General features: G+C 47.5%; 1 protein-coding gene across 1 annotated transcript; it reads right to left on the bottom strand.

Moving 5' to 3' along the window:
- Positions 1-372: 372 nt before the first annotated feature.
- Kif25 (kinesin family member 25) lies at positions 373-26,937 on the bottom strand. Its single transcript, XM_027400969.2, has 13 exons — positions 26,929-26,937; positions 23,993-24,131; positions 22,136-22,239; positions 19,565-19,653; positions 17,867-17,903; positions 11,039-11,106; positions 9,759-9,833; positions 7,095-7,247; positions 4,579-4,755; positions 2,758-2,909; positions 1,624-1,794; positions 1,134-1,289; positions 373-563 (listed from the first exon to the last, which is right to left on the bottom strand). The coding sequence occupies exons 1-13, from the start codon at positions 26,935-26,937 to the stop codon at positions 373-375; spliced, it is 1,521 nt and encodes a 506-aa protein (XP_027256770.2).
- Positions 26,938-27,515: the final 578 nt, after the last annotated feature.

The following is a 27,515-nucleotide window of genomic DNA, read 5'->3' as shown; positions in this document are numbered from 1 at the left end:
GCAGGGCTGGAGGCAGGCAGAGAGGGGGCCAGGCAGGGCTGGGTGTAGGCAGTGCTCATACAAGGCTCTGGAAACTTGCTGTGCAGATCCTGGGCCTCACTATGTACCCTGAGCTGACAGCCTCAGTCTGTCTTACAGCCTCCCTCACTTTGTGGCAGACAGTCCACCTCCTTTTCCAAACATGGGCCCAGCCATGCTTCTATCCAGGAGAAGTCTCCTGTCCAGCCAGCTTCCTCCCTTACTACTCTGGGTTTAGTAGATGTAGGGCAAGGCTAAGACCAGGCCCAGGGAGCAAACAGCCTCCTCGAGGTCAAGAGAACATTGTTTATTTCTGAAGCACACACATCCTAAAGCATTGACAAGAAGCACAACTCAAGGAAGAGCCTGTGACCCTGCCAGGCCCATCCCTGGCTTCTGCATCCGGGGGCTGGGAGGTCTCCTTCTGGGTGCTCTTCGCTCAACCTGCCGAGCTTGGGCCCCAAATGTTAGACCACGTAGAGTCTCTGCCATGTGCTTCTGCCCAGGAGACACACACAGAATCATCAGTAACTTTGCATTGCCACCTTAAAGAAAAAAAATTAAAGATGCCAGGTGTAAAGCATGAAAATGGTGTTTCTAAGTGCTGAACCACTATTTGAACAGAGAAAGTCTGCCCACACTCCAAGCAGGGACCACGGGCATGCAGAGTGTCTGCCTACACTTTGAGCAGAGATCACATCTTATCAAACAAGTAGTAAAAGCCAGCACAGGCCCTGGGGCTGGAAGCCACTGAAGGCCACTCATCCCTAAGTGGGATCCTATCTCCACAGCTTAGAGACCCAGCCACGGACTGTGCCTGCCACAATGAAGAGAGTGACGATGACAGTCCCCCTGAAGAACTCTATAGCCTGGCTGGAAAGGCAAGAGAAAGGCCTGCTATCCAGGCCAACCTGCAGCATAACTAATGCACAGTGTAAGCTGTAGTGACCAAAAGTCCTGAAGACACTGTGGACAGAATGTGGCAGGGGCCTGGCAGAGCCGTAACTTCGCCAAAGATTGTGTAGCTTGGGCAAAGGGGCAGGCAGAGCTAGGATTGCTCCCTAAGGCTTGGCTCTCTGTTGCCCTCTGTTTGGGGACCTTTTAGGAAGACAAACCAATGGAATCTTGGAGCAGGTGCGTGAGCTTGCTGTTCCGATATGGGATATGGTCACAGTGCTCTGACAAGGCTCCAAGAACATCTGCGAGGGCCGCCAGACTCCGGTTGATGAAAGAGGTCTCCTTCAGTGCCAAACCGGTCACCCCAGACACTGCTGAAAAGTGTGGAGACCAGCCACCCATGAGCACATACTCGGGGACAGGAACAAGGCAAGCAGAGGTGGTTCTTGGGAGGGACCATGTAACTTGCCCAGTTTCTGGGGGAGGTACCATGGCCTGTCGTCAGTCATTAAGATGAGTTCCCCATTTAACTGCTAATCGCAGTTCCTATAGTCATGGATCCCGTCAGAAGAGCTTAGCTTCCCGACTACCAGAAAGTAGCAGGGGTCTAACACGGCCTTCCATGCCAGCTCACAGTCTACTCCACTGTGTTGCCCTTTGCCGATGCTGGCACGCACCCCAGGGCTGATCTTTCTGGTTCCTGCTCACCTGAGCACTCACTGCCGGCCAGGTCCACAAGCTGCAGCCTGGCCAGCACCTGCCCAGGATGATCTGCAGAGTCCGCTGGAATGGTGTGTGGAGATGAAGCCGGGGGAGGGGTAATCCACCAATTACTGGCCCCTGCTATCTTCTGGAGGGAAGCTTGGCTGGACTGTGTGGCTGGGACGAGGGGAATGACAAACAGAAAAGTCACAAGGGTCTACTCAGCCTTACATCAGTATGAGAGCTGAAAATTCACCCTTCAGACCCTATTTCTCACCCCTTGTAAACACGGATGGTTAAGAAGTAGATCGAGCAACAATCCTTGCCCCTCTGGGAAACAGAGCATGTTACACTAAGGATGGTTGAGCCAACGCCTGATCTGTTCCCCCCAAAACTGAATAATGTGGTTGGAAAGTGGTGGTGGTGGTGTGTGGGGAACCAAAATAGTTCCGTTATGGAATGTCTTGAGGTCCAGCCTCCAGTTTCATTAAACAGGAGCACCAGGGAACTCCGGCCCATTGCTGTATTGCTAATGCTAGCAGGTCTGTTGTTGTTTACCATAGCCTCAGTATAGAATGCCTCCTAGTTTGTACAGGACTAAGCATTTGAATAGGCCTGCACCTGGGCAGGAGGTTAGGTGTATGAGTAACAAGTGAGAAGGGGAGTGAGGAGCCATCTAGCAGAGAGGAGTCAACAGAAGGACAGAAATGGCTTCCTCGTAGCCATAGAAGCATGGTGAAGAAACAGCCAAGAAGATGCTAAATAAACAAGAGACTCTAGTTTTACAGCATGGAACTGAGAGCTCTCTAAAGATAACAAGATGCCTGTGTTCGGTCTTTATCGCCACTGGGTTGCTAGGAGTTTCCAAGCCCATTCTCCCCCACTTATGGGCTGCGGTGGCTTAGGGCTGAGACGACCGAATGGGCGACGGACAGTGGTGGTGTGAACTAAAACCTCAGACAGAATAGGTATCTGCATGGGGGTATGTTATGTGCCAGACAGCCTTGAACTCTAGACAACCAATGCTCATTGTAATGCTCACTTGGGTCCTGAGAGATACCTAGAGAGACACCATCCAGGGTGGTTTTCTAGAAATGACTGCTATTATCTTCAGCTGACCTGGCACAAGTGTCAACTTACCAGTGTTGCCCAAGGGCGAAGCTGTGGTCAGTGTCGCCGTGACGATCAAGTGAGATCGGGAAGAATTCTTGTGCACCAGGGTGGGGTGCTGCACTCTCAGCCTCACACCCTTGTGAATGAGCCCCACAAATTCCTCAGCACTGGTGACAGGCCTGGCAGAGGACAACACAGGTCAGAGGACACCCCCGGGGTCGATGCGGAGAGGGTGCTCAGGTTAACCTAAACTTACTCGGCTGACAGGCAACTCCCATGCTAACTAAGTGTGCCAAGCTCAACAAAGTAGACTGGCAGGTCTGGAGAAATAGGCCTGTAATCACATATACTCAGGATGTACAGGAAGGGGATCACAGTTCAAGGCTAGCCTGGTCTACAGAGTGAGCTTAAGGCTAGCCTGCTCTACAGAGTGAATTCAAGGCCAGCTCAGACAATTTAGTGATACCCTTTTTCTAAAAACCACAGAAGACTGAGGATGTTAGCTCAATGGTAGGGCACCTGTGTGAAAATCAAACTGCTGAGCTTTGAGGCCTGTCCCTGCTCACCCTAAAACACTCGGGAGTGTTCCAACAAGTCAGAGGTCCCTGACCTAGTGCCTACTATCTTAATTTGCTACATCCTTAAGGCTCCAAGTTTTTAAAGTATTTTGTGCAGTAAATCAAACTTATGAAACCACACTTCGGCCACACTCTTACCTTTTCAGTGTGGCAGGTAGCAGATAAAGCCTTGCATTGGCCAAGCTGCATGTCGACCAGGGACCATTGGTTAAAAAAAAAAAAAAAAAAAAACTGGTTCCTACTACTTTCTATAAACACATCAAAGCTAACTATGTGCCTTCCTGTAGGCTTTTCCAGCATTGGATATAGATTGGAAAACTTCCCTGCTATGAGTGCTAAAGTGGGCAACCTGACCTTGCTCCTCACAGCGGAGCAAATATTCCTAGTTGGCTCTATGATGGTGATGCAGGTGCATCTTGCATCCCATGGTGAGCAAGCGTGGCACAGCTGCACGATCCTTGACAAGAGCGTAATGCTGAGAAAGTTTAGCAAATAAGATGGTTCTCATTTTCCAAAATGACTATGGCATCCTGTAAAATACTGATATTTCCAGGTGTAAATAATTATACTTGTCCTTGATTGAGTGGTATATGTGTGTTGCATGTGTGTATGTGTTGTAGATATGTGTGTTGCATGTATGTGCGATGTGTGTGCCTGTATGTGTGTGTGTGTGTTGTGTGTATATTTGTGTATGTGTGTATGTATGTATGTGTGTTTATGTATGTGTGTCATATGTGTATGTGTATTTGTGTTGTGTGTGTATGTGTGTGTTGTATTTGTGTGTATGTGTGATGTGTGTTGTGTTGTGTGTATGTTTGTGTATATGTGTATGTATGTGCATGTGTGTTTGTGTATGTGTGTTGTGTGTGTGTTGTATGTGTATGTGCTTTGTGTGTTGTGTGTGTGTATTGTGTGTGATTAGATATCGAACTCAGGGTCAGTATATGCGACCATTGAGCTCCCCCATCTCTTTTTATCTTTATCTTTAAAAGAGCTTTATTAAGGTATCTTTAACATATAAAGCCCATATATGTTGGATGCATGCATCTTGGTGCTCTGATGGTACGTTGTGAAACACTCACAGCATTCCAGCTTGTAAGATCTCTGCTGAGCTAGCTTTGCTAAGTCTGTGTGGCACACACGAAGCACACTCCATGAACCGCTTCACAGGTTGATAGTACTGGCTCCATTCCACACACAGCTGGGAGGGAACTGCTGTAAGGTTAGGCACCTCCCTTACAGGGGGTACTGGGCCCCATGAGCAACTCACCTGCAAGTCAGCCTGGGTACCTCTGAACGTCCCTCTTGCATTGTCGCCATCTGGCACTTAGCCCCCAACATCACTGTAGAATTATCTTTGGCCAGGAGGTCAAAAATGTTGTTGTTATAAATTTCTACTATGGAAACATCAACCTTTGGACTTCTTGAAGGGTTTTCTGAAATGAGCCTGGGAGAAACACAAGAATTAAGGCATCGAGGAAATCCAGTTTGGCCCCTCACAGAAAGCATTATAAGAATGGCTCTTAGGGCAGATGGTTGCAGCCCCAGGAAACTTAAGGCACCTGACCTATAAGAAATGGGGTGATCCATTTGTAGGTCACTGGGGAGAGGAAACATGGAACCCTGTGGGTGAAAGCTATCTTGAGAACAAAGCTACCTCGTAGGAGCTGTCTGTCACTCGCTACCATGGCAACAGGTGCCTTTGGTATTCAATGCCCACTATGCAGAGAGTTGTGAAGAGCAAGGCTTGGACCCAGAAGCCTATGTCTGTCTGTTGTCACGCATAGGTGCTCCAGAAGCTGCAGGCTGTAGCTTCTGAGCAGCTTTCCCACTCAAAGCTAGTTTATTTGAAGGCCTATTTGGTGAGAAGAAGACTGGACCACAGCTCTCTCTTTATATCCATGCCATCCACTTGGGCCTTCCAGAGGCTGCCTATGAGAATTACAGAGCAGCCCTGCTCTGGCCTAGGCTCCCTGCTTCCTGGTTGGTGCCAATGTGAAGAAGTCACGTTACTTTATCCCGGCCACCAAGCTTTCCCCGCCCTCATGGACTAAATGCTCTGGACCATGACCTCAAATAATTTCTCCTTCCTTTAAGTTGTCCCCAGTAATCTGTCACAGTGCTAAGACAGTAACTAACATACACCCACCAGGAATGAGGAAACTCAAACACTGGCCAGGATTGTGATCCAATTTCTAGATAGTCCCCTGAGTTTTCCAACAGCCAGCAGGTTCTTCCCGGGCTCCTGGGGTCCAAAGCCTTGGGATGCTTCTGGGCTTCTTTGCTGTCCTGATCAGAAACTACAGTCTGTGAGTACAAGTGTGATCTGTTGTGGGTAAATGCCTCTTTAGATTCAACATGAATGCACCTTAACAAGCAAGGGGAGGCTGAGCGACTGACTCCTGTAAGCAAACGTATGGCTCATGTGATAAAGTAAAGCTCACAATGTTTTGAAGACAGGTTTCTCTATCTATGAAAATTTAGTTTCAGAACATTATTGCCAGATGAGAGGCAAGCCAACAGGGACAGAGCTAACTCACAGCTGGCTGTGCAGACAGGGGAGCCTCCAGGAGCAGAGAGCATCAGCAGATCCCAGGTCAAAAATGGTAGAGGCCTGGTTCCTTCAACCCTCGGTCACTAAGGTCAATCATCTGAATCAGCTTGAGACAGTCAAGCTGCTGCTGTGCAGTCTCGAGCTGGCCCCGCAGGGAAGAGAAAGGAGGAGGCACGATTTCTCCAGCAGATGGCGCACACGAAGCAATCCACACGCACTGTTTCCACACAGAGGGAAGTGTCTGGCTGTGACAACCCCTGGAAACCGTGCCCTCAAACTCTGGTATGGCCCAACAAGTTAAAGACATGGCACCCTGTGGATGTGGGTGTGTGTTCTGAGGGGCCACCCTCATCCTCAGAGCTACATGTCTCTGAGATTTGCAGGGGGCCTGCCCCTGCAAGCACAGTGACCCATGTTGGCTCATCTCCTGGAAATAACAGCCGTGAACAGTGGAAGTTTAGCAAGGATTGTGCAATGTTTTTCTTTCCAGAAGCAGTTAGTACACGCAAATTGATAAACACATATGTTCGTATGCACAAATATTTAATGAATGCTGGTTTGAAGAGGTGGAGGTGGGAGTTCTTATGTCATTGTTTGGCTCTGGTGTTTAGGATATGAAAGGGCAACACACCAAGAGGAATTCCCAGGAACAAAGCCACTCCCAGGGGTCAGAGGCTGAAGGAACTGGCCTTGCTGTTGACATAGAGGTGGGCAGTCAGGAAAATGGCCTCCCAGAGGGGCTCTAGTGACAGCTGCAGGGACAGTCAATAGACCACAGTATCCAGACTGTCCCACTAAGTCTTCTGAAAACCACCTTTGCAGACTTCCTCCTAGGGTGACTTTTGTCATCCTAGCAGCAGCAGCAGGCGTCCTCTGGGGATGTGCTCATGAGACAGTGGCAGTCTGATGAGCCAAATATACAGAAACATCAACAACAGCTGAAGCATAGGCCCCTCCCTCCCCAAATGCAACCCTTTCTTCCACTCTACTGTGAACTGTCTTACTTAGAGCTCTCTCCGGAACTTCTGCCCTAACAACAGACTTTCCCATGTAAACCTGTGGTGAGAATGCACAGCCTGTGCTTCAAGAACACCCAAGAGCTAGGGGCTGCTGTTAGGGTTGGTTGAAGGGCCTCTGGCAAGAGCAGCAGCTCTGTCGTCTTCCAGCCCAGGCTTGTGCTGTCATGGCTCAGTACCCACCAGCCTGCCCTGGGTCCTCACCACAGGGTATACCTGAAGAGTTCCTCAGCGGCTCTGGGGATGATCCCCAAGTCTTCATGAACACCTGACAACAGTGCAGCAGCATCATCTTCAGAGTGGGGCCCCAACATGGTGTAGCTTTTCCCGCTCCCGGTCTGGCCATAAGCCATAATGCAAACATTGTACCTGGAATTCAAAACCTATTTAGTACAGCAAACCATAAACGGAGTCTGCCATCTTCCTGAAACCTTCCAATGCACTTGTCCCCACTGTGGTGTCTTTGACTGCAACCAACAGTCAGGCTCCCATATAGAGTTGAAGGAAGCACGGCACTTGAAGAGATGCCATGGGCTGGGCTGAAGATGGAAAAGCAAGTCTGGTAGGTGGTCTAGCCGCGATGCCCACTCCACTTAAAAGATGATTCCCTATCATTTCTGGTGACGGGCCTATTTTAGACAGATGTAAAAAAAGAGCTGAAGCAGGAAACGCATCCCAGATGAAGGGAGGATCAGCCCGTGGACAAAAGGGGCAGTGGAGAAGATGTGGGCATCCCCAAGTGGACCTTCCTCTTCAGATTGCCAGGCCTCTGGCCACACAGCACAGAGGCTAAAAGCAATGGTGTGATGACAGCAGCTCCTACTTTGCTAGGAAAGTCTTCTAGGGAAGTTTTAGGGAGACTTCCCTACAAAACTAAGTTTCTCAAAATGCTCTTAGGTTCCAAGTCCTGGCTTAGGGTATTGCAGTGAAGCCTCTGCCCCACAGCTCTGACGCCAGCCTGTAACTAGTGACCATGCTTTCCAAGATTAGAAGTATGGTTCTCAAAGAAAACAGCTCCCCAGTCTGGCACTGTTGTTCTCTGTTGTTCTCAAAGCCCTTAACAATTTAAAAAGAATCTGGGTGGAATGTTCTGCAGATGCCTTTTAGATCTGTAATGTCCGTTTAACCCTAGTATTTCCTTTTTGGTCTGGGTGACTTGTCCACTGATAAAAGTGAACTCCTGAAGTCACCTACTATTTCTGTGTTGTGGTTAATCTGAGGGTCTATGCTTAAAAAGTGTTTGTTTGAAGTATTTGTATAAAGTTGGGTGCCCCCAAGTTTGATGAGTATGTTTAGTACTGTAATGTCCTCTTGGTGGATATTGCGTAGTGACCTTTATCTCTTGCAATTAGTTTTGGCTTCTAATTTGTCAGTATCAGGATAGCAACAATTAGCCAGACAGTGGCGGTGCACACCTTTAATCCCAGCACAGAAGAGGCAGAGACAGGCAGATCTCTGAGTTTGAGGCCACCCTGGTCTGTAGAGGGAGTTTCCAGGACAGCCAGGGGATACACAGAGAAACCCATCCTTGAGAAACCAAAGGGAAAAAAAGAATAGCGACACTTGCTTCCTGGCTCTGTTTAGAATACTCTTTCCCATTCTTTTAGTCTAGGGTGCTGTCTATCCTTGAAGGCAAAGGCTATTTCTTGTAGGCAACAACAACCATAAAACGGCTCCTGTTTTCTCATGCAGCAAGCTAACTTGCATTTTTTTGGATGAAGAATTGAAGTTATTAATATTCAAGGCCATTATTTAAAAGATGTATATTAATTACTGCCCTTTATTGTGTGCTGTTTGCTTTCTTAGGCCTACTTTGCCTAACAACTATGCAAGCAGTACTACTTGTTTTTAACTTGTAGCTTCGTGGGTGTGCTTGTCCTTCTTTTTAGCACTAAACATCCCTTCCAGGAGTCTCTGTAGGATTGGCTTGGAGGTCATAAATTCCTTTAACCTGTTTTTGTTGGGGAGTGTTTTTCTTTCTCCTTTGATTATGACAGACAGTTTTGCAGGGCTTAGGCAAAGTCTGGGTTGGCATCTGCCTTCTCTCAGGAACTTGAAATACGCTGTTCCAAAGCCTCGGGGATTTTAAAGTTTCCATTGAGAAATCAGCTGCAACATGCAGCCTTAAACGGGACAGGTATATCACTTGCTCCAAGGCGCTGAGGACATCCTGAGAGAGAAGACAGAAAGAGCGGAAGAGCTCGAGGGTGGGGGCAGTTACCTACACCAGGCCTACACAAGAGTGTGTCTTTTAAGCTGCAGCAGATATGGCGGGGGGGGGGATGCTACTGGTCCCCACTCTCTCTGATAAACTGTTAACTAGGGGGAGGAGGCTGAATCCTTGCCTTCAGCTGTGGGCCCAATGCTGAGCACACCAGCTCCAATGGCTAATTCCAAACCTACTGTCACACAGGTGGTCCTAGTTAAACTCAGTGGGTCACAGACAAAACAACAAAAACATGAGACAGAAACTTGGGTAAGTGGGGGCTAACAGAGAAGATAAGGGACAGTGCCGGGCAAGATTAACAGCTCTGTGTGTGTGTGTGTGTGTGTGTGTGTGTGTGTGTGTGTGTGTGTGTGTAATTGTCAAGTTGAATTAGTAAGAACAAGATAAGACAAATCTGGACAGCTCTAAAGACTCATGAGGTGAAGAGAGCAGCTCCTCCAGGCCAAAGGTGAACATGGTGGGATGCAGCACAGCTCGGAGCCCAGCGACTCATAGGATGCTGATCCTCATATCACTCTGCTCCAGAAGAGAGAGAGAGTCTCCACTGACAGAGGCTGAGCTGTGCTGGAGCAATACCAGCTCTCCTGTCTCTCCCTTAGCCCCTCATATTTAAATGTAACTATGGCACTGGCCTCGGAAATATCTGAACTCACCCATCCAAAAGGGATATGAGGAGGGGTCGAATATCTTCAAATACCACTGCCTGAGATGCTGCTGGGCCATACACTCTGGGAATAAAGAGGGTATCACATTAGTCTGAGAGGCAGAGAACTACTGTTGTTAAAACACAGAAACCTGGGAGCATCATGTCCTACAACTTCCCATGAGGAAGGCTGGCAGACAAAAGTCATATGACAGCCGACTACCTACTGCTTTCCATGCTGTCAGGGGCTGTGGGGCAGCAAAGGCAAGCTGTCTGTTCATGTGTGTAAGGAGAGCAGGGGCGTGGGAGGAGGGTAGACCCTTGGAAACAGATGGGTCTTTGGTGGCTCGGACTCTTCTATCCTGTGTCTTTGTCTTGTGACTGGGAGGGCTGGGAGGACTTCTAGGTCATCCATGGCAACTCCGTGGGTCCTGTTCCCTCTAGAGCAGTGGTTCTCAACCTGTGAGTCTCTATCCCTAGGATTTAAACCCCCTTTTTTTTTTTTTAAATATTTATTATGTATATAGTGTTCAGCCTGCACGTATCCCTGCATAACAGAAGAGGGCGCCAGATCTCATTCTAGATGGCTGTGAGCCACCATGTGGTTGCTGGGAATTGAACTCAGGACCTCTGGAAGAGCAGTCAGTGCTCTTAACCTCTGAGCCATCTCCCCAGCCCCTTTAAACCCCCTTTTTACAGGGGTCACCTAAGATCATCAGAAAACACGGGTGTTTGCATTATGTTTCATAACAGCAGCAAGATTACAGTTATGGAGTAGCATGATTTTATTGTTATAATGGGGGGAGGTCATCACTGCATGAGGAACTGCACTAAAGGGTCGCAGCATTAGGAAGGTTGAGAACCACTGCTCTAAAGGCTTCCTGACTGGTGGCTTCATCCCCTTACTCACTTGCTGGCTAGTCCTAGGTGGCAGGCTGGGAGAACCTGCATATCTCCAGTTATGGCCCCACAAAACCTCATCTATGGGGTAGAAGAAATCCTCAGTGGGGCAGTAAGCAGAGGCTAGACACTTGGGTCCCATCTGCCAGCCTTTCTTGCCTGGGGGATGCCATCACACTGAGCAGAGGAAGCCTCTGACACAAAGCCCCATGCTTAGTCACTGTCATCCTGACAAAATGCTGCCAAAGATTGCATGATGAGGGTGAGATTTTGACCTGGGACACTACCATGTGACTTGTTTGTGAACACAGACATGGGAACCAGTAGGTTCAGAGCTAGTGCATCTGGACACTGAACCCAACTATATACACCCCCACAAGAGGATCTCACCTTTCAAAATTGTATGTCTTGTCAGTGGGAGGACGGCCAGGAAGAGCACACCTCACCAGGACTGTTTCCTAATAGAAGACAAAGCAGGAGGGTGGGCAGATTCAGGCAGGCCTCCATTAATCAAACAGGGTCAAGGCTAGAAAGTGGCGCCCCAGGCAACTCCAGCTGTGGCTTGTCTTTGTCAGCAGCCTTCCCTGGAACACACGGATAGCTCTGATGACAGACTGGGCTTGGCTGCTCAGGCACAATACTGTGTCATAAAGACAGCTGCCACATGGCCCTCAGGAAGGGCCATTTGATACTTGGCCCTTTGGGGAGCCAAAGCTGTATCTGTGGGGTCCGAGGAGCCTGTCCTGCTGAGGGTATAGACTTTTCAGGTGAGGCCCAGGTCCCATGAGGCCAAGCAGTCACATTACATGACCACACAAGGGAGAGGAGAACTGTCTAGTCTTAAGCCACGCCAACTTTAGCTCTTTCTGAAGGGAGGGGGGGTTAAAGAGAGGGTCTGTGTAGCCCGAGCTGGAACCAGACCATCTTCTTGCCTTTGCCTCCTCGGGTCTTGCTGAGCCGTTTCTCCACTTACAGCCCAGGAAGAGAGGCAAAGCCATTCTAGAGGGAAGAAAAAGCCAATCGCTTCATCCAGCTAAAACAAGCCTGGGTTGTTTCCGGCTCTAAAACAAAATATAAACTCAAAATAAATGGGGGGGGGGAATGAACGAGAACAGCAGGGTGGTAACCTGTGGCCATCTGACTCTCCATCTTAACATTAAGAGCCTGATGGGGGGAGATGGTTACAGGATAATGTATGAGGGGAGCTAATGAGAGGGGATAAGGGTTGGCACACAAGACCGAGAATCTGACCTGAGTTCAATCCCTGGGTCCCATGTGAAGGCGGAGAGAAAACCATGCAGAGTTGTGTACACACCCATACTACCCACAAAAATAATGATATATGTACATATATATACATATGTATGTATGTATATATGTATATATATGTAGTAAGTATGGATATACATATCTACATCCATGTGAAAAGTGATGTCTGCTTTGGGAGCAGAGATACAGGCTACAGGACCAACAGCTCTTCACCCTCTCGAGGAGGTCACTTGTCATTATCTACTGCTAAAGGCTCCATGAACGCAGCTGGGGTACAATGTGCTCCATTCGGTCACCGCGATGGTTCCTCACCATGCCTCCCACCCCACACTGACATCAGCAGGCACTTAGTACATCTAACTGTCTACGCAGTCAGGGCGACGCCACAGGCATCCCAGCCACATAGGTGCAGCTGGTTACAAAATACTGCCAAACAATGGCATTTGGCAACTCGTCGGGTTGTAGACAAAGCTTTGATCCTGTCTGCGGAGTACCTGGACTTGGTCTCTCCTGCCTGTTGTCCCTGCCCTGACCAGTGTGGTCATGCCTGACACTCCCCTGCCTGTTCTTATACCAGTATCTTGGGTATTTGACACATCACCAGTTAAAGAAGGTAGCAGATAGAGCCACTGATACCTGCAGGAATGACATAGAAAGTTGACACAGAAAGTCGTGTCCTGCCAGGCCACTGAGGCCTTGCCCTAAATGCCCAGCTGGAGGCCCTGGGTCAGGCAGCAACTGCAGCCAAGATTCAGGAGCACAGACAGGGTGGAGCAGTCCACAGGGCAATGCACTGTGAGGGAGAGGAAGAACTGGGGTGACAGTCCGACCCATCACAGGGCTACCAAATGCCATAGTAGTAGCCCTGTGGGGTCATGTGTAGACTTGTATATCTATGAATCATAATGCAAATATCTGGTTGTGCTCTCTTGAAATCTCCACCTCTGAATAAATTAATCCATCACCTTTAAGTTTTGCCTTGGGCCTTGGGTGAGTTCTTAGGACAAGGGCAGAAGGAAGCTACATTTTTGCAAAAAAAAAAAAAAAAATCACAAGAAAGGTCTTTAGCACGGTTGCTAAAACATATTGTTCCCCTCTGAATCCCCTTGACCTGGGCTTCCATGGTCAGCATGACTCTTGACACTGCTGTCTTCCAAGCTTCTATTAGGACACCCCATTAAACTTTGTTTATAAGCATTCAATCTCTTCTAGTTCAAAGTTCCAGAGTCTTCCACATTCCTCAAAACACAACAAAACACCAGCATGGCCAGGTGCTACAGCAATGGTCTACTCCTTCATATTAACTTCTATATTAGTTACTTTTCTATTACTATCGTAGGACACCATGACCAAGGCAACCCATAAAACAAAGAGTTCATTCAGTCTTAAATTCCAGAAGGTTAGGGCCCATGATTTCGAGGCCAAGGCATTGTGGGAGGAGCTGGAAGCTGGGGACTCATCTTGAATCTTGAGTACAAAACAGAGAGGACTGGGAATGTTGCAAGGCTTTGAAACCTCAATGCTCCCCCCCCCCACTCCCACAGTGACATTTTTCCCCTAGCAAGGCCACACTCCTAAATCTACCCAGAGTCACCAAATGGGAACCAAGTATTAAATACCCCAAACTATGTAGAATAGCTCATTCAAAATGTCATAGGAATTCAGGAACTCAAGTCAGTAGCGGGGAGAACCTCCACCACAGGTCAATGGGTGTTGCTGCAAAGCTTTGTTCTCCTTAGTCTTTCAAGTGAGAAGATGTGGATCAAATGAAAAGTGTAAACAAGCAAGCCCCGGGGGCTCTCCAGGACAAGGACAGCCATTTGAATCTGTTCTTACTTACAGGGTAAGGCCAGAGGTGCTGGACACTGAGATCATGGGAGGAGCCAACACAAACTCAAACTCTTCAGGTTTCGGGAATAAAAATACCATGAAAGCCAAGAGATGCAAGGTCATGCACCAACCGCTCACTTGCCCAGCAGATAAGATTACAAGCAATCCAAACATCCAGACCCAATTATTAAACAGTTTGCATTCTGCTGATACCTCTTAAACACAACCCAAAATGCTACAATCAAAAGAAATGCTATCTTATTTTGTTGAGTAAGACTTGAAAACACTAAGACCTCTGAACATGGCGGGCGGAATTTTGGCAGGAAGGCCTGCTAAGGGATGATAGAATAACGAATCAACACAACCTGACTTCCACACCAGCTGGCAGAAACCTGCCTAAGGATGTGTTTTCTCAGTGGATAATTCCTGAGGATTGACCAGAAGGCTGCAGACTAGAAAGGCTGAAGCAGGTGCTGTTTAGTCACCGGTACTCTGAGAGCTCACCTAAGGAATGAGAGGGTTAGCAACTTGAGGATGGGATGTCTTTGAAGGGGGAGGGATGGTTGTTGCTTTGTTTTGTCTTGTTTTTTTTTTTTTTGAGACAGTATCTCACTATGTAACTCTGGCTGTCCTGGATCTCACAGTGTAGTCCAGGCTGGTCTGGAACCCACAGAGATCCTCCTGCCTCTACCTCCCGAGTGGTGGGATTGATGATATGTACCTACAACCAGCTGTGGGATGTCTTCAGACAGACCCTAAATCCTGAAGATTCTGCCCCCCTTGGCTTGCTTAGCAATGCTAGAGCTTGAGGCAATACAGGGTATGTGAGGGACAGGACAAAGTATACTTTGGGGGCTGGTGAGAGGGGTCAGAGCTTAAAGGAGCTTGCTGCCAAGACTGGCAATCTGTCTTCTATCCCTGGAACCGGTGTCCAGCTGGAAAGAGAGAAACAAGTCCTTTAAGTTGTCCACTGACATCTGCATATGTCACATACGCATACACAACAAATAAATGTAACAAAATGGCTTCAAAGAAAAAAATGTTAAAGATCTTAAAAGTGTTTCTTTCCAGAGGTTCTGTTAACTTTTGAAACAACTGTCATCATTTTTTTACCCTTTGTTAAAAAAAAAAAAGGCCATCAAATCATTGATTAAACCTATTTCTGGTGTTGCTAAGGTTTATGATACACAATCATAAGCCTGGTTCCTGTGAAACAAGGTTTTGGACCAGACAGTAATAGACAATCTTCAGAGAGGTTGTTGGAGCTGGAGAGATGGCTCGGTGGTTAACAGCACCAGCTGCCCTTGCAGAGGACCCATAAGGTGTCTCACAGCCATCTGTAACTCCAGTTCTAGAGTATCCGACCCTCTTCTGACCTTTGCAGGTACTGCATACATGCACGCTGCACATACACACATGCAGATGAACCACCTATATGCATGAAATAAAAATAAATAAATCTAAAAGAAAAAAATATATCCTTCAGAACAGCCAAACAGACTCATGCTACCCGAGTAGCCACACTGATTCTTGTGACCTGCAAGAATGGCCATATTAGCTCTTATAACTTGCAAGAGTGGCTACATTAACCCTCATGACCTGAAAGAGCAGCCATACTAACAATCATGATGCAAAAGAGTAACCTCACTAAACCCATAGGTTCCGAGATTTCAAGTTGAATGCAAAACTGCCAATATTAGTGGTCACTAGGTTTCTAAATTCATTTTGTGATACCTACAATAAGTTAGAGCAAAATATAAAACCAATCCAACCCAATATAAGTTGATTTTTAGAGACTTTGTAACTTTCTGTGTCATAACACAGAAGTGACAGTGTTAGTGCCAAGACCCTGCATCAAACACTTAACCCGCTCAATCTTACAGATAGCCTTGCACACACATACTTCTCTTTTTTTGACATAGTCTAAACTGAATGCAAAAACCATCTCAATCTACCTATTATGTCACATCATAGTTGGCATGTGTGCCTGAAAGAAAGATCTCATGGCAGGATGAGAAGTGAGAGGCATTTGGGAACAGTTTGGCCCTTTTTACAGCTAACCAGTTCTTGCTGCACAGACTCCCTCTAGAAGTGACCTAATCACCTTGCAGTAGGCACCATCTGTGTGCGTGTGTGAGTGCGTGCATGCGTGTGTGTGTGTGTGTGTGTGTGTGTGTGTGTGTGTGTGTTTTGCATAACTGTGTAAGCATGAAGAGACCAAATGAAGACATTAGGCATCTTTTTTCATCACTCTCTTCCTTACTACCTTGAGATTGGGTCTCTCACTGAAACACAGGCATGTTGTTTCATCTAGACTGGCTGGCCAGTAAGCTACAAGAATGTGCTTGTGCCCTGCTACCTTCCTATGCTGAGATTATAGGCATATACACTCACATACTGGGACATACAAGCTTCCAGAACAAGACCCTTTGGGGGACGTTCATAATAAAACCACCACAGTGACAGAACTTGCCATCCCAAACATGCCACTTGGACATGACTTCTCATTAAAGGCATTGAAGAACAGCAGGCACAAGGACACCTGACTTCTCTTGGCTCCTGAAATCTGGAGATGGAAGCCCCACATAAGGGTGGTTTTCTCACTGAGGGGAGGTCAGCCTTGGGTAAGCAGCTTTCACCTATCATCATATCATATCATATCATATCATATCATATCATATCATATATCATATCATATATTTTTGGCTCATGTCACATGAAAGCATTCATGTTTTTCCAAGTCCCCAGATGTCCCCAATACCCTTCACAGTTGTGTCTGACAAAGCTACATGGAGACCACTGTATAACTGCAGTCCTATACTATAGCCTCTCCCTCCTCTACTCTATCCTTTTACCAATAATGTATATTTCTTTGTTAGGAAAATCATACTCTCTTTTTAGTGAGACATCCTTCACTGTTGTTTAGTCCTCAGCATGCTGGTCTGGAGACATGGCTGGATGCAGGCACTTTGGTAGCCATGTGGACCCATGGGCTGTCATCAGGGTGTAAGGTCATCACATCTCAAGTTCGGTGCATGGAACAACTTCACAGAGAAGACTCTGTCAGCCCCAAGGGCAGCAACATCCACAGGGGACTAATGGGTCCCAAATGGCTACTGGTGGTGCTCCAACTTTATCTTTGTTCTGAGTGTTTTAGATGGGATCACCCATAAAGATAAACTTACCGTCAAAAACTATTTTTACTGAAATCTATTTCTTATGGGAAGAGGACTATAGATGTGTAATTCTTTCCCTCCACACTTCTCAGCATGTATTGAGGTTCTAGCAGCTGTAAAGGTAATCAGTGTATTTGAAACAGTGAGGAGCTTAGATGTTAGCATCAGCTTGCATTTCAGTTGGCTTTCATCCCTCCTTTAGTCCCATTTCCAGCCTAGTGTCTCTTGCAGTGGGTTCTGCATCCCAAGCCATGGTCATCATCTGTGGAATTTCATTTATTATGGATACAAGGGGCCCAGTATAGTCATCTAGGGCTAAGCCCTAGCATGATACAAGCTATCAACCCCTAAGCATGATACATGTCCAGCTACAGTTGGATGTTAGGTCCCCATTGCTATCACTAAGCCTGTCTGTAGATAAGACTAAGATATCTGAGGAGATTAAGAAGAAACAGAATTGTAAACTCCGCGTTTCGATTTTGTGTTTTCTTGGTAGCTGAAATCTTAGTAGTTGCTTGCTTGGATTTTTTTTTTTTTTTTTTTTTTTTTTTACTTTTTTGGAGCCTGTCCTGGAACTCTGTAGACAAGGCTGGCCTGAACTCACAGAGATCCCCTGCCTCTGCCTCCCGAATGCTGGGATTAAAGGTGTGCTGTGTCACCACCACCTGGCATGCTTGCTTGGATCTTTTGAACCAGAAAGCCAACACTGGTGAACAACTTCTTCACTCAGACTTGCTATCAGGAGTGTCTCTGTGTTTATTATCTCTGGCTTCAACAGAAGTGGGAAATGAGTATGTCCTTACTCTCTGTGAGCATGGCACAAAGAATAAAACCAACTCATGCCCCTTCCATCCCTGAGTGCTTCCCAGTGTAGGGGCCTCTGGACAACGGGATGCAATGTGGTAGTAAAAATCTCTGACTTAACCCACTAGGGACTACTTACATCATCAACAGCGTGGACCACTTCTCCAGGGGTGGTGCTGTAGAGATAAGACAGCGGTTATGAGAGCGCCATTGTATGTGACTTCTTCCTGAACTCCTGACACCCACACTCCACACACTGGCAACCTTCTTATGCCTGCTGCTGTATTTCCACACTGCTTCCCTGGGCTCTGGATGCTTTCCCCTGATGCTCTGTTATCAAACCTTAGTGACACAGCCCACCTTTTCCTTCCTGACTCTTCACTTCCTACTCCCACCTCCTGCCTGTGTTCCAAGGTGGGTCAGCTATGGGTTAGGATCCATGCAACATGGGACTCTTCCCCACACACATCCAGTTTTAGGACCAGAGTGGTAAGAAAAAGCAATGGCAGACTGTGTGCCTACACTTGGGAGCTCCAATGCCTACAAGAATCAGGAACCTTAAAAAAAAAAAGCAGTACTTTCTAAACAAAAATTGAAGGAGAATAAGAAACTGTGCTCTGAGGAGCCTCTGAGGGAGAGGAACAGCCAGCCTAGTGACCATCCAGTCATACAGGACACATCTGCCTCTGAACTACTCAGCATTTCATCTGGAGTGTGGGATGGAGTGGGGATGACTGAGTCAGCAGTTCTCATCTCCTCAGTGTGTGCCCTTTAGACCAAGGATTTGGGGGGAGGGTGGCTACTGTACCCTGCAGGTGGGAGCAGATTAATGGTAGTGGTGGTGTAACAGAAATAAGCCTGTGAATAGGATTTGAAAGGCACGGTCAGGAAAGCTCACCCTCTTCTGAACTAAGTCTCACGGGACACTGCTCCTCTCTGGATGCAGCTCTGGACAGATGACCATAGTTATAGGTGTGGAAGCATCTTATGCACCGTGGCTGGCAGAATGGCAGACTTAAAGATTTGAAAAGAAAACACCTCTGCCACCACCTATGTAAACATGTACACATGCAACACATACACGTGTGCGTACACACATCTCTTGTAGCCTCTGTGTAGGCACCTGTACAAACATGTACACATATAACATACAATGCACACACACACATACACACAGATGACATGTGTCGCAGTACTACAAGGGTGTGATAGAAATAGAAAAGTTTCAGCTAGGCTTCTCAGAAGACAAAAACTGTTTTGAGATAGGACAATGGGATCCAAAGCATGGAGCAGGCCAGGGAGTCAACACCCACTGCAGACCCAAGGAGACCAGCCTAGCCCAGAGGTTGGGGACATGGAGGTGAGAGGGTAGGAACAGACAGGGGAGGAAGGAGGCAGAGGTCTTCTTAGGATCCCCTTAGAGCACCTGTCCTGCTGAGCTTAGTGGTCAAGAACTCACTGCAGTTTCACACTCTCACCACCAAGACCCTGTAAGTCACAACTTGACATAACTTGGCCTTGAGGAGAGGTCTCCGGAAGGAGGATGAAGGGATAACTTAAAGAGGAAGGCTGGGTGGAATGGGACCCTGCTACTTGGACAGGACGGAGACTTAGCTCGATGAACATGCTTAGGCATATATTCTGGCCATTCAGACCCGTCCCATTGGGCCTGCCCTGCATCATCAATAAGGAGCACCACCTGGGCACCAGGAGCCACTCCAGAGTCAAGGGCTGGCAACACAGGGGCACAGCAATTCCTGACACTACCCTAAGCCTTTCTCTTCAAATGTGTCCCCCAACCCAAGCCATGCACAGACAGAATGGGAAAGTAAATTACCAGTTCTGTGAAGCCGAACCATCCAACTTGTGCCCAAATGACCAAAAGGGACGGATGCGACAGTGGACTCGAATGTTTCCCTTCAGCTCCTACAATGGCAGAGAACTTTCAACATCACCTCGAGGCTGGCTCAGCAGCAGGTGCCCGACCTCTGAGATCCCCCACAGGGCAGCCGGTTCGGTGCTACTCAGGGTCTTATTATTCAACCTTAACAGATTTTTTTGTTAAGTAGCAACAGAAAGCCATTTCCTGGTATCATGGGCTAAATCTCTGGGCATTTTAGGAGGAATTTCGAGCATTTGGCTCGTGGCCTATATCCTGACCTTCCATGGGGCCAACTTGATGACATCATGGTTATGGGCTGCCTGTTCTCCAGGTCAGAGGCAGCGGATGGACGGGGGATTTACATTGTTCTGTAGATACTGTCAGCATAGGATTCAGTGATGCGTGAAGCTGGGTTCCATGTCTGCCAAGCTGGTCTTAAACACTTTTTGTTCACTGTAAAGACATGGCTCTGCCTAAGGTGCCTTCTAATTGGTTTAATAAGGAGCTGAATGGCCAATAGCTAGGCAGGAGAGACTAGGTGGGACTTCTGGGGAAAGAGAGGAATTCAGGAAGAATTTGAGGCACTGGGGATTTTGCCAGTGAGATACAAAGGGATACAGAATGGAAGAGAGGTAAAGAGCCAGACAGCAGTGTGTAGATGAATATAAATGATTAATTTAAGTCTTAAGAGATAGTTGTAAACAAACCTAAGCTAAGGCCAAGCTTTTATAATTAACAAGAAGTCTCCATGCCATTATTTGGGAGGTGACAGTACAAAGAAAGTCCAACAACAACAGCTATTCAAACATGATCCTTGCTGTCAGAACCTGCCTGGGCTGAGGGTGTGTGGCTGCTGTGGGGACCCCACGTTCTTCAGCATCCATCACCCACACCTGTCTGGTCTGGCTTTCTGTATCTGACGTGGGCTCATCCCATCAACACTGCCTGATCTTTTTCAATTTTCTGTCATCCTCAGCTGTGGGAGCTTTGCCTTTTCATGCCAAAAGCATCAGGGAAAGTAATACACATAAAGCCATGGCAGGGCCTAGTGGATGTTTGTAAACACTGCAGAGAGACCTCCACACATGGCCAGGCTCCTGGAGACAGGGTTCTTACCGCTCTTCTCTCATGAGCTTTCCAGTGGGTTACTGAGAAGATGAGTGGGTGGTACACTTCAGCCAGTCAGCCCATCGGCATGTTTGGAACCCGTCTATCTCTATGGCTTGCAGTAATCCCCCCCCCTCCAAATGCTTGCAATTAGGCTCTGTACATCTACCCAGGTCTTCAGTACCTGGGGAGAACTGGGAAAGCCTTGTTCTCATGAGTTCTTGTTGGTTCTGGGAGGGGGTGTGTGTGGACCTTTTTCCTTAAGAACCAGCAGTGCTGTGAATATTAAAATGTTTGTAGTGCGTGTGTGCATTTGTGTGTGCACCTGTTTGTAGGTGTGTGTGTGTGTGTGTGTGTGTGTGTGTGTGTGTGTGTGTGTGTCTGTGTGCTTGTTTTTGTTATTGTTTTGGTCTGCTTTTCTTTTTCAAGAGAGAGAAAGAGAAAATTAAGTTGGATAGGTAGAAAGGTAGGGAGGACCTGGGAGGGTTTGAGGAAGGGGGAAAGCATGATCATAAATATGATATATGAAAAAAATAAGTTTTCAATCAAAAATTTTAAAAACAGAGAAAATTCCCTAAAACACTTTAGCCAGTGCATGTTACACTGGGCGTGCCCAAAAACTCTTCTCTAAGGTCAGTGTTCTGAGCACTAACACAGGTAAGCAGATAGCTCCCAGGGACCGTTGAAGTCCAGTGCAGCTGTATCACAACAGGCAGACACATAGGTTTTACAAAGTTGGTAACCAGGGTTCAGAGACACTAGGCAAAGCACGCTGTGGAAGCCACATCTTTGGGAAGCAAGATGGCCAAATGAACTGTAGGCCTTACCTGCTTACGTTAGTGTGTGGAGGCCTGAGTTTGAACTTCTGGTCTTCCAAGGGAACTTAGGTGTTATGCCTCTTGGGAAGGTCAGAGATCCTTGGAGTCTCCTCTGTGGTTGAGAAAAAGCCCTTCGAGGCTTTGAGGGGTGACAGGGGGAGCTGCCTTTGAAGCCTCAGGGACCTGATGTCCCGGGCTCTGATATCCTGAAAAAAACACCCCCTACTCAACTCTGTCCCATTCTTCACCTCGGCTTATCTGTCAGTTTTTGATGTTTTGTTGTGATCACATTACCTATAGTGACTACGGCTGCTGGTGCCTCTTAACCCCAGGACTGTGGCAAGCCTCTTTCTCTCCATCATTGCCTCCTGGCTGAGTGGAGAGGCCAAAGGATTCTGGGTGAAGAGGATGCTTGATCCTAACTGACAATTTGTGGCTCACTCTCACTTCCTCTGCCCTACCTTGGGCTGTGACTCCTGCCTGCAAGCATTCCTGTCAGATTCTAGCAATTTCAGCCAGCTGTCGCTCAGGTGTGGCCTCAACACCACCCTTGGGTATGTTCTGAGTTACTGAGCTGCTTGTTGGCCCTGCATGCACTCACCACCAGGCTGTTGTGGAGGGCTCGCCTCCTCTGCTGCTCCAGGTGATACCGTGATTCCAGCTCCTCCAAGTGCTGCTGCAGACGTGCAGCCTCTGACTGACAGGCTGCAGAGGGACAGTTCACCCCAGGTTACAGCCCAGTTCTCACGAGGAGACCCTGCGGTCTCCTACCCCCCCCCCAAAAAAAAAGATTTAAATCATAAGAAGGCTTGTGGGTAGGCTGTGGGCCACAGTGGATTCTCAAGCCAAGGTTCTGGATGCTCAATGCTCATGGTAAGAGGTCCTGGCTCTAATGACTAACCACTGTGGGTTGAAATATATCCAGCCCTGGAGCTTTGCCAAGCGTCACAGGTTTCCATGATGCCCCCACTGTGTGGGACAAGGCCACATGGCAGACGTTGGGCTGACTTTTAGCTCTTCCTATATATCTTGGGACCCAACATTTTCTCTGTCCCGCCAGGATGACCCCCATCTTTTACAGGGAGAGTCATGCTGCTTCACAGTACAGGTGGGAACCCCTACTCTAAGGAATCTACACCGAGTCCCTCTGGCTTGGCTGGCAGATGGCCTCTCATCTTCCATGAGCTGCTGCTGCCTGCTCTCCCGTCAGAGTTATGGAATAGGCTGCTTGAGCAAGGATGTTGGCTGAGATCTGTCTCTTGAGAAGAACTGGAGGGGACATGTTGTCATAGTTGACTGGTACCTCCTGAGACTCCCCTACCCCCACCAAAGCCTGGCAACATGAGAAGCAGACTGGGATGCCCTCCCCCTCGGCTGCATTTCCTAGGCACATCACATACAGTGCCCTGTGAGTAGTGGGCAGTGATTCGTGGCTACAAAGTCGTCACACACAGCAGCACTTCCTAGGGAGAAGCCACACTTGCTCTGCTCTCCATGGTCTCCTTCGGTTTGTCATGATTTGTCCCCGACCCTCTTGGGAAAGATGATTAACTCTTCCCATGCAGCATGCAAATGAAGACCATACACATGTATACTACACACATACTACCCGTGCATACAGACCACACACACTCTACATGTACTCATCACACACAGCAGACACATGCACCATACACATGAGCATGTGTACGCATGTACACATATCACATCATACGTACAAGCACACACATGAAGACACTGTAAACCATAGACACATTATGTACACATGCATATACCACACACACACACATGCATAGGTATACAAACATACTGTTCACACATATACACCTACACATACACACTCACACCTACAGAAGCCTCAGGAACCTCTAGGGGGTTATGAACATGAAACCAACTTTGCTATGGAGACTACAGTGAAGTCCTAGGGCAATCGTTATCTAATGTAAAATGGTAACCTAACCCCCAAAGCAGGAAACAGCTGTAAGTTTTGATGCACCTCTTTTGAAATAGCATGATGACCAGCTTCCCTTGGGACTTGTCACAGGTGTGGATTGCATGACATTGGAGGATAAGTGGGGCTCTTTGCACATACAGTGCTGTGGGAAGGAGATAAGCAGGGTCCCTGGAAACGACAACTGACCTGGTAGAATGGGACACTTCACCTCCTCTTTTGGAGGAAAACTGACCCAGGAAGCTCATGGCCCTGGACATCAAAGTCAAGAACATGTTGCATGGGTGTTAGAGAAGGGAGGGCTTTGTAGCAAGGTGAGCTGCAGGGAGGTGGGCAGACCACCAGACGCTGGAGGGAGAGGCATTTCATCATGGTGTGAGTGGCACAGTGTTTATTATTGCCATCACGTTAGACATATGCCAGGGGTAGGAAGAAATGTGGGTGGAATCCCCGGTGGGACACTGTTCATAGAGTTTCTTGTAAGCATGTACTTGGTTGTGCTCTCACCTTGAAGAGCCTCGATGCTCAGCTGTGTCCTCTGCACAGCAGCTGTTATGTCAGAAAGGCAGCTCTGGTAGTCACCCTGATAGCTTTGCAAGAGCACCAGAAAAGAATTTCGAAACTCCTTGACATCTTGTTGAAGTTTCTGTGTAATGAAAACACAGTTAACGCAACCGATCATGCCATTATCAGCCACTACAGTCTAACTGTACAACCAATCACAACAGCCCCACAGAATACGAAAGGGGCCTGCAATCGGCAACCCTGCAGTAACCTGTTATGAACTAGGGGCTTGTGAAGTGGTGGTTCTTCCTCCAACACACAAGGTGAGTGTTTAGCACACACGAGTACAGCTTCCCTTCAGAAGTTTTTTGTTTTTTGTTTGTTTTTGTTTTTTTGAGACAGGGTTTCTCAGTATAGCTCTGGCTGTCCTGGAACTGGCTTTGTAGACCAGGCTGGCCTTGAATTCACAGAGATCTGCCTGCCTCTGCCTCCCAAGTGCTGGGGTTAAAGGTGTGTGCCACTGCTGCCCAGCCCCCTTAAAAAATTCTCACTCAATAGCTCTGGGGTTAGTGCTTTGAGAGCAGCTCACAATTCCATATATCCCCTATTACTGAGATTTTCAGGAAATAGAAAAACCACAGCTCCTTGTGTGAGCACAAACTGTCTTTCTGACATGTTTCACAACCTGGTGATTATGGCGGAGCACTGGAGCTGTGTTAAGCAAGAGCAAAGCTCTGATGGGCTGTCCAGACCAGTTTCTGGAGGCTTCATTATCATGAGCTCAGGCCAGTAAGAAGCAACTGCAATACCCATGTGCATGACAGAGTTCCAGGAATGGGCTTCATCAGAGCTTTCAGAGAACTTCGGGAACAATACAGCTATGTCCTGTGCGTCACACATTCCCCCTGTCCAACCCCAGCAATTATTTCAAGGACTTTCAGCATGATGACCTGACAATGAATAGATGAAAGGATGTGGCATGGTTTAATATTTACTCTCAATAATATGTGTTACTTGAGCTTAACCACAGGGTCTTTTTGTCTCTAGTTATGAATAATGTAGATTCTTCTGTGCACAGAAATATTGTAATAAAGATGGCAAAGCTAAGCTGAATCGAGGTGCTTTTATCATAGAGAACATAGTTATGTGCTTATTCAAAGACTGGCTGATTTTACTAAGGTGGGAGGGAATTTTCAGTGACTTCTACATGAACCCATTATGGACGAATATAGCTTAAGCCTTCACATTGGACCACAACTGGTTAATCCTGTTTGCAGATGGTGTTTACATTGTTTTAACGGGTTTTTATTTTCCTGTTTCCCACCCTGGTCACATTGTTTTTAACATAAGGTAGAACAATGTTTTTAATCAATAGTATAAAAATATCTACCACCATCTCACATTGGAGACTTGCCAAATACACTAAGTGAGAAAGCTGTTTTCCTGGCTTTTCCTCTAGAAGTCACTGACAGTCTAAGAACTGGCTTGTGTGTGTTCTGGAGCAGGGGATACCTATATTATTATAAACACTGTCTACCATTAAACTTTAAAATAACCACTGTGGGGGTTGGAGAGATGGCTCAGCAGTGAAAGAGCACTCGGGGTTCAATTCCCAGCACTCACATGGCAGTTCCTAACTGTCTGTAACTACAGTCTCAGGAGATTGGATGCCCTCTTTTACCCTGAGGACAACTGCACACGTATGGCGCATGGACACATATGTGGGGGAAAGACCGATACACATAAAAATAAAAACTGTGACTAAGGAGACTAAGTGTCCATTGCTGCTGTCTCAAGCCATTTGTCTTCTGGCCCCAAAACTACTTTTATTTCATGTCTGCTCAGGAGCCAATAAGTGCTTTGGGGCTTTCTTTTTTACCGAGCATTGGAAAGCTGAATGTGTGTGAGTGCCCTGGGGTGAGCCTCTTCTGACATGGCAGAGGCCCAAGGCTCTCCTAAGCCCTGCACCACTCAACAGTCAGTTCGTGAATGGTGATTTGGGCAGTGCTGAGGTCACCTCTACCCTAGTTGGGTAGCCAGGCTGGAGGAAGGCTGCATGGGTACTTCCCTGATGGCACTGCCTCATCCTGAGCAGAGCAGAAAGCCAGGCCTCACGGCTGCTCCTCTTCATCCTCTCCTGGTACTATATAGAAAGAAAGAAAACACAATGTAAAGTTTACAACCTTGAAAACCCAGGAGGTACCTTCCCCATCCCCCAATAAGAAGTTATCTGATGGTCCATGATACACAAGACACAGGAAGAGAAATGCCAACAGAGTAAGAGTTGGGAGAGTCAAACAGGGAAAACCAGGAGTGTGTGCAGTTTAAGATTGGGGATCTTAGGGCTAGGCCTGAAGGCACTGGCCAGGTAGAGGAGACACAGGAGAGCCCAAGCCAAGCCAAAGCTGTGAGTGACAGACCTCAGAAGAGAAATGACAGGCAAGGAAGTGCAAACCTGGGCATTCACTTAAGGGCAGTGCAAACCTGGGGAAGGCTTTCAAATAGCAAGGCACACATTTTTAGATCTTTCTGGATTTTTGTGGAACACTGGGGGAGGTGGCAGGAAATACTCCCCGTGGAATGCTAATGGGGACCATCTAAGACTTAAGGAGGACAAAAGAAAAGCATCCAGGCTCCAGGACAAGGCAGAGGTGCTGGCAGCGGCCAGGGTTCTGCACCGGTTTCTGCAGGTATCAGTGCAAGGGCCCCAAATGAGCAAGGTGATGACTGTGGGTTTTGCTTCATTTTGTTGCTTTCCTATATGTTGGGTGGGGGTAGGTATCTATCCTTTCACTGTCTTTATAAGCAGTGGGTGCTGGCAGGCCCAGCCTCTCAGAGACACCAGGCACACACCTCACAGTGAACCACATGTTTATTCACCCTAGCCAAGAGCTCACATCACACAGTACGGAGGCCCATTGTTAAAGCTAAGAGCTCACCACAGTCATGCGCAGTAGCAGATCAGTGCTTGGTTCTCACTCTTTAGGAAGCAGGGCCCTAACCTCTGACGTGCTCCTGTGATAGAGACAGTGTCTGAGCTCCTGTGAGGAGGACACTGCCCAACACAGACTTCTAGTGTCTGGCTTTGTCCTTGATTGACACTGAGAGTAGATAAGCTCTCTCAAACAGAGTAGGAGAGGGCAAAGGCTGCCCCGAGGATGCCCAGCAACCTGTTGTAAATGGGTTGAAGGGTTGTGGCTGGGTCAGATCTGTCTGATCTGAACTATTCTGGATCAGTGTGGAAACTGTTCAGAAGGACAAAGGCTCCAAGGGAAACTGAAGGGGGTGGGGAGGGAGTGGAGGCTTAGGAACAAACTTCCACAGCTTGGTTAGGGATACTGCAGAGAACAGTGTTCCTCTAAGATTCATGCTGACAATGTCCACTGTCGTGGTATAAGATGGGGCCTTTGGGCGGTGATGAAATCGTGAGGACTCTACCCTCATAAATGGACAAGACTAGAGAGTTATTTGCTCATCTACACCACAGGAAGATATCTAGACAGTACCAATTAGAGAAATGAGCTGG

Source organism: Cricetulus griseus, chromosome 2, assembly GCF_003668045.3.
Source record: "Cricetulus griseus strain 17A/GY chromosome 2, alternate assembly CriGri-PICRH-1.0, whole genome shotgun sequence".
Classification (NCBI taxonomy): Eukaryota; Metazoa; Chordata; class Mammalia; order Rodentia; family Cricetidae; genus Cricetulus; species Cricetulus griseus.
Note: the sequence above shows the minus strand (reverse complement) of the source record. Positions and strands in the feature narration are given on the sequence as shown.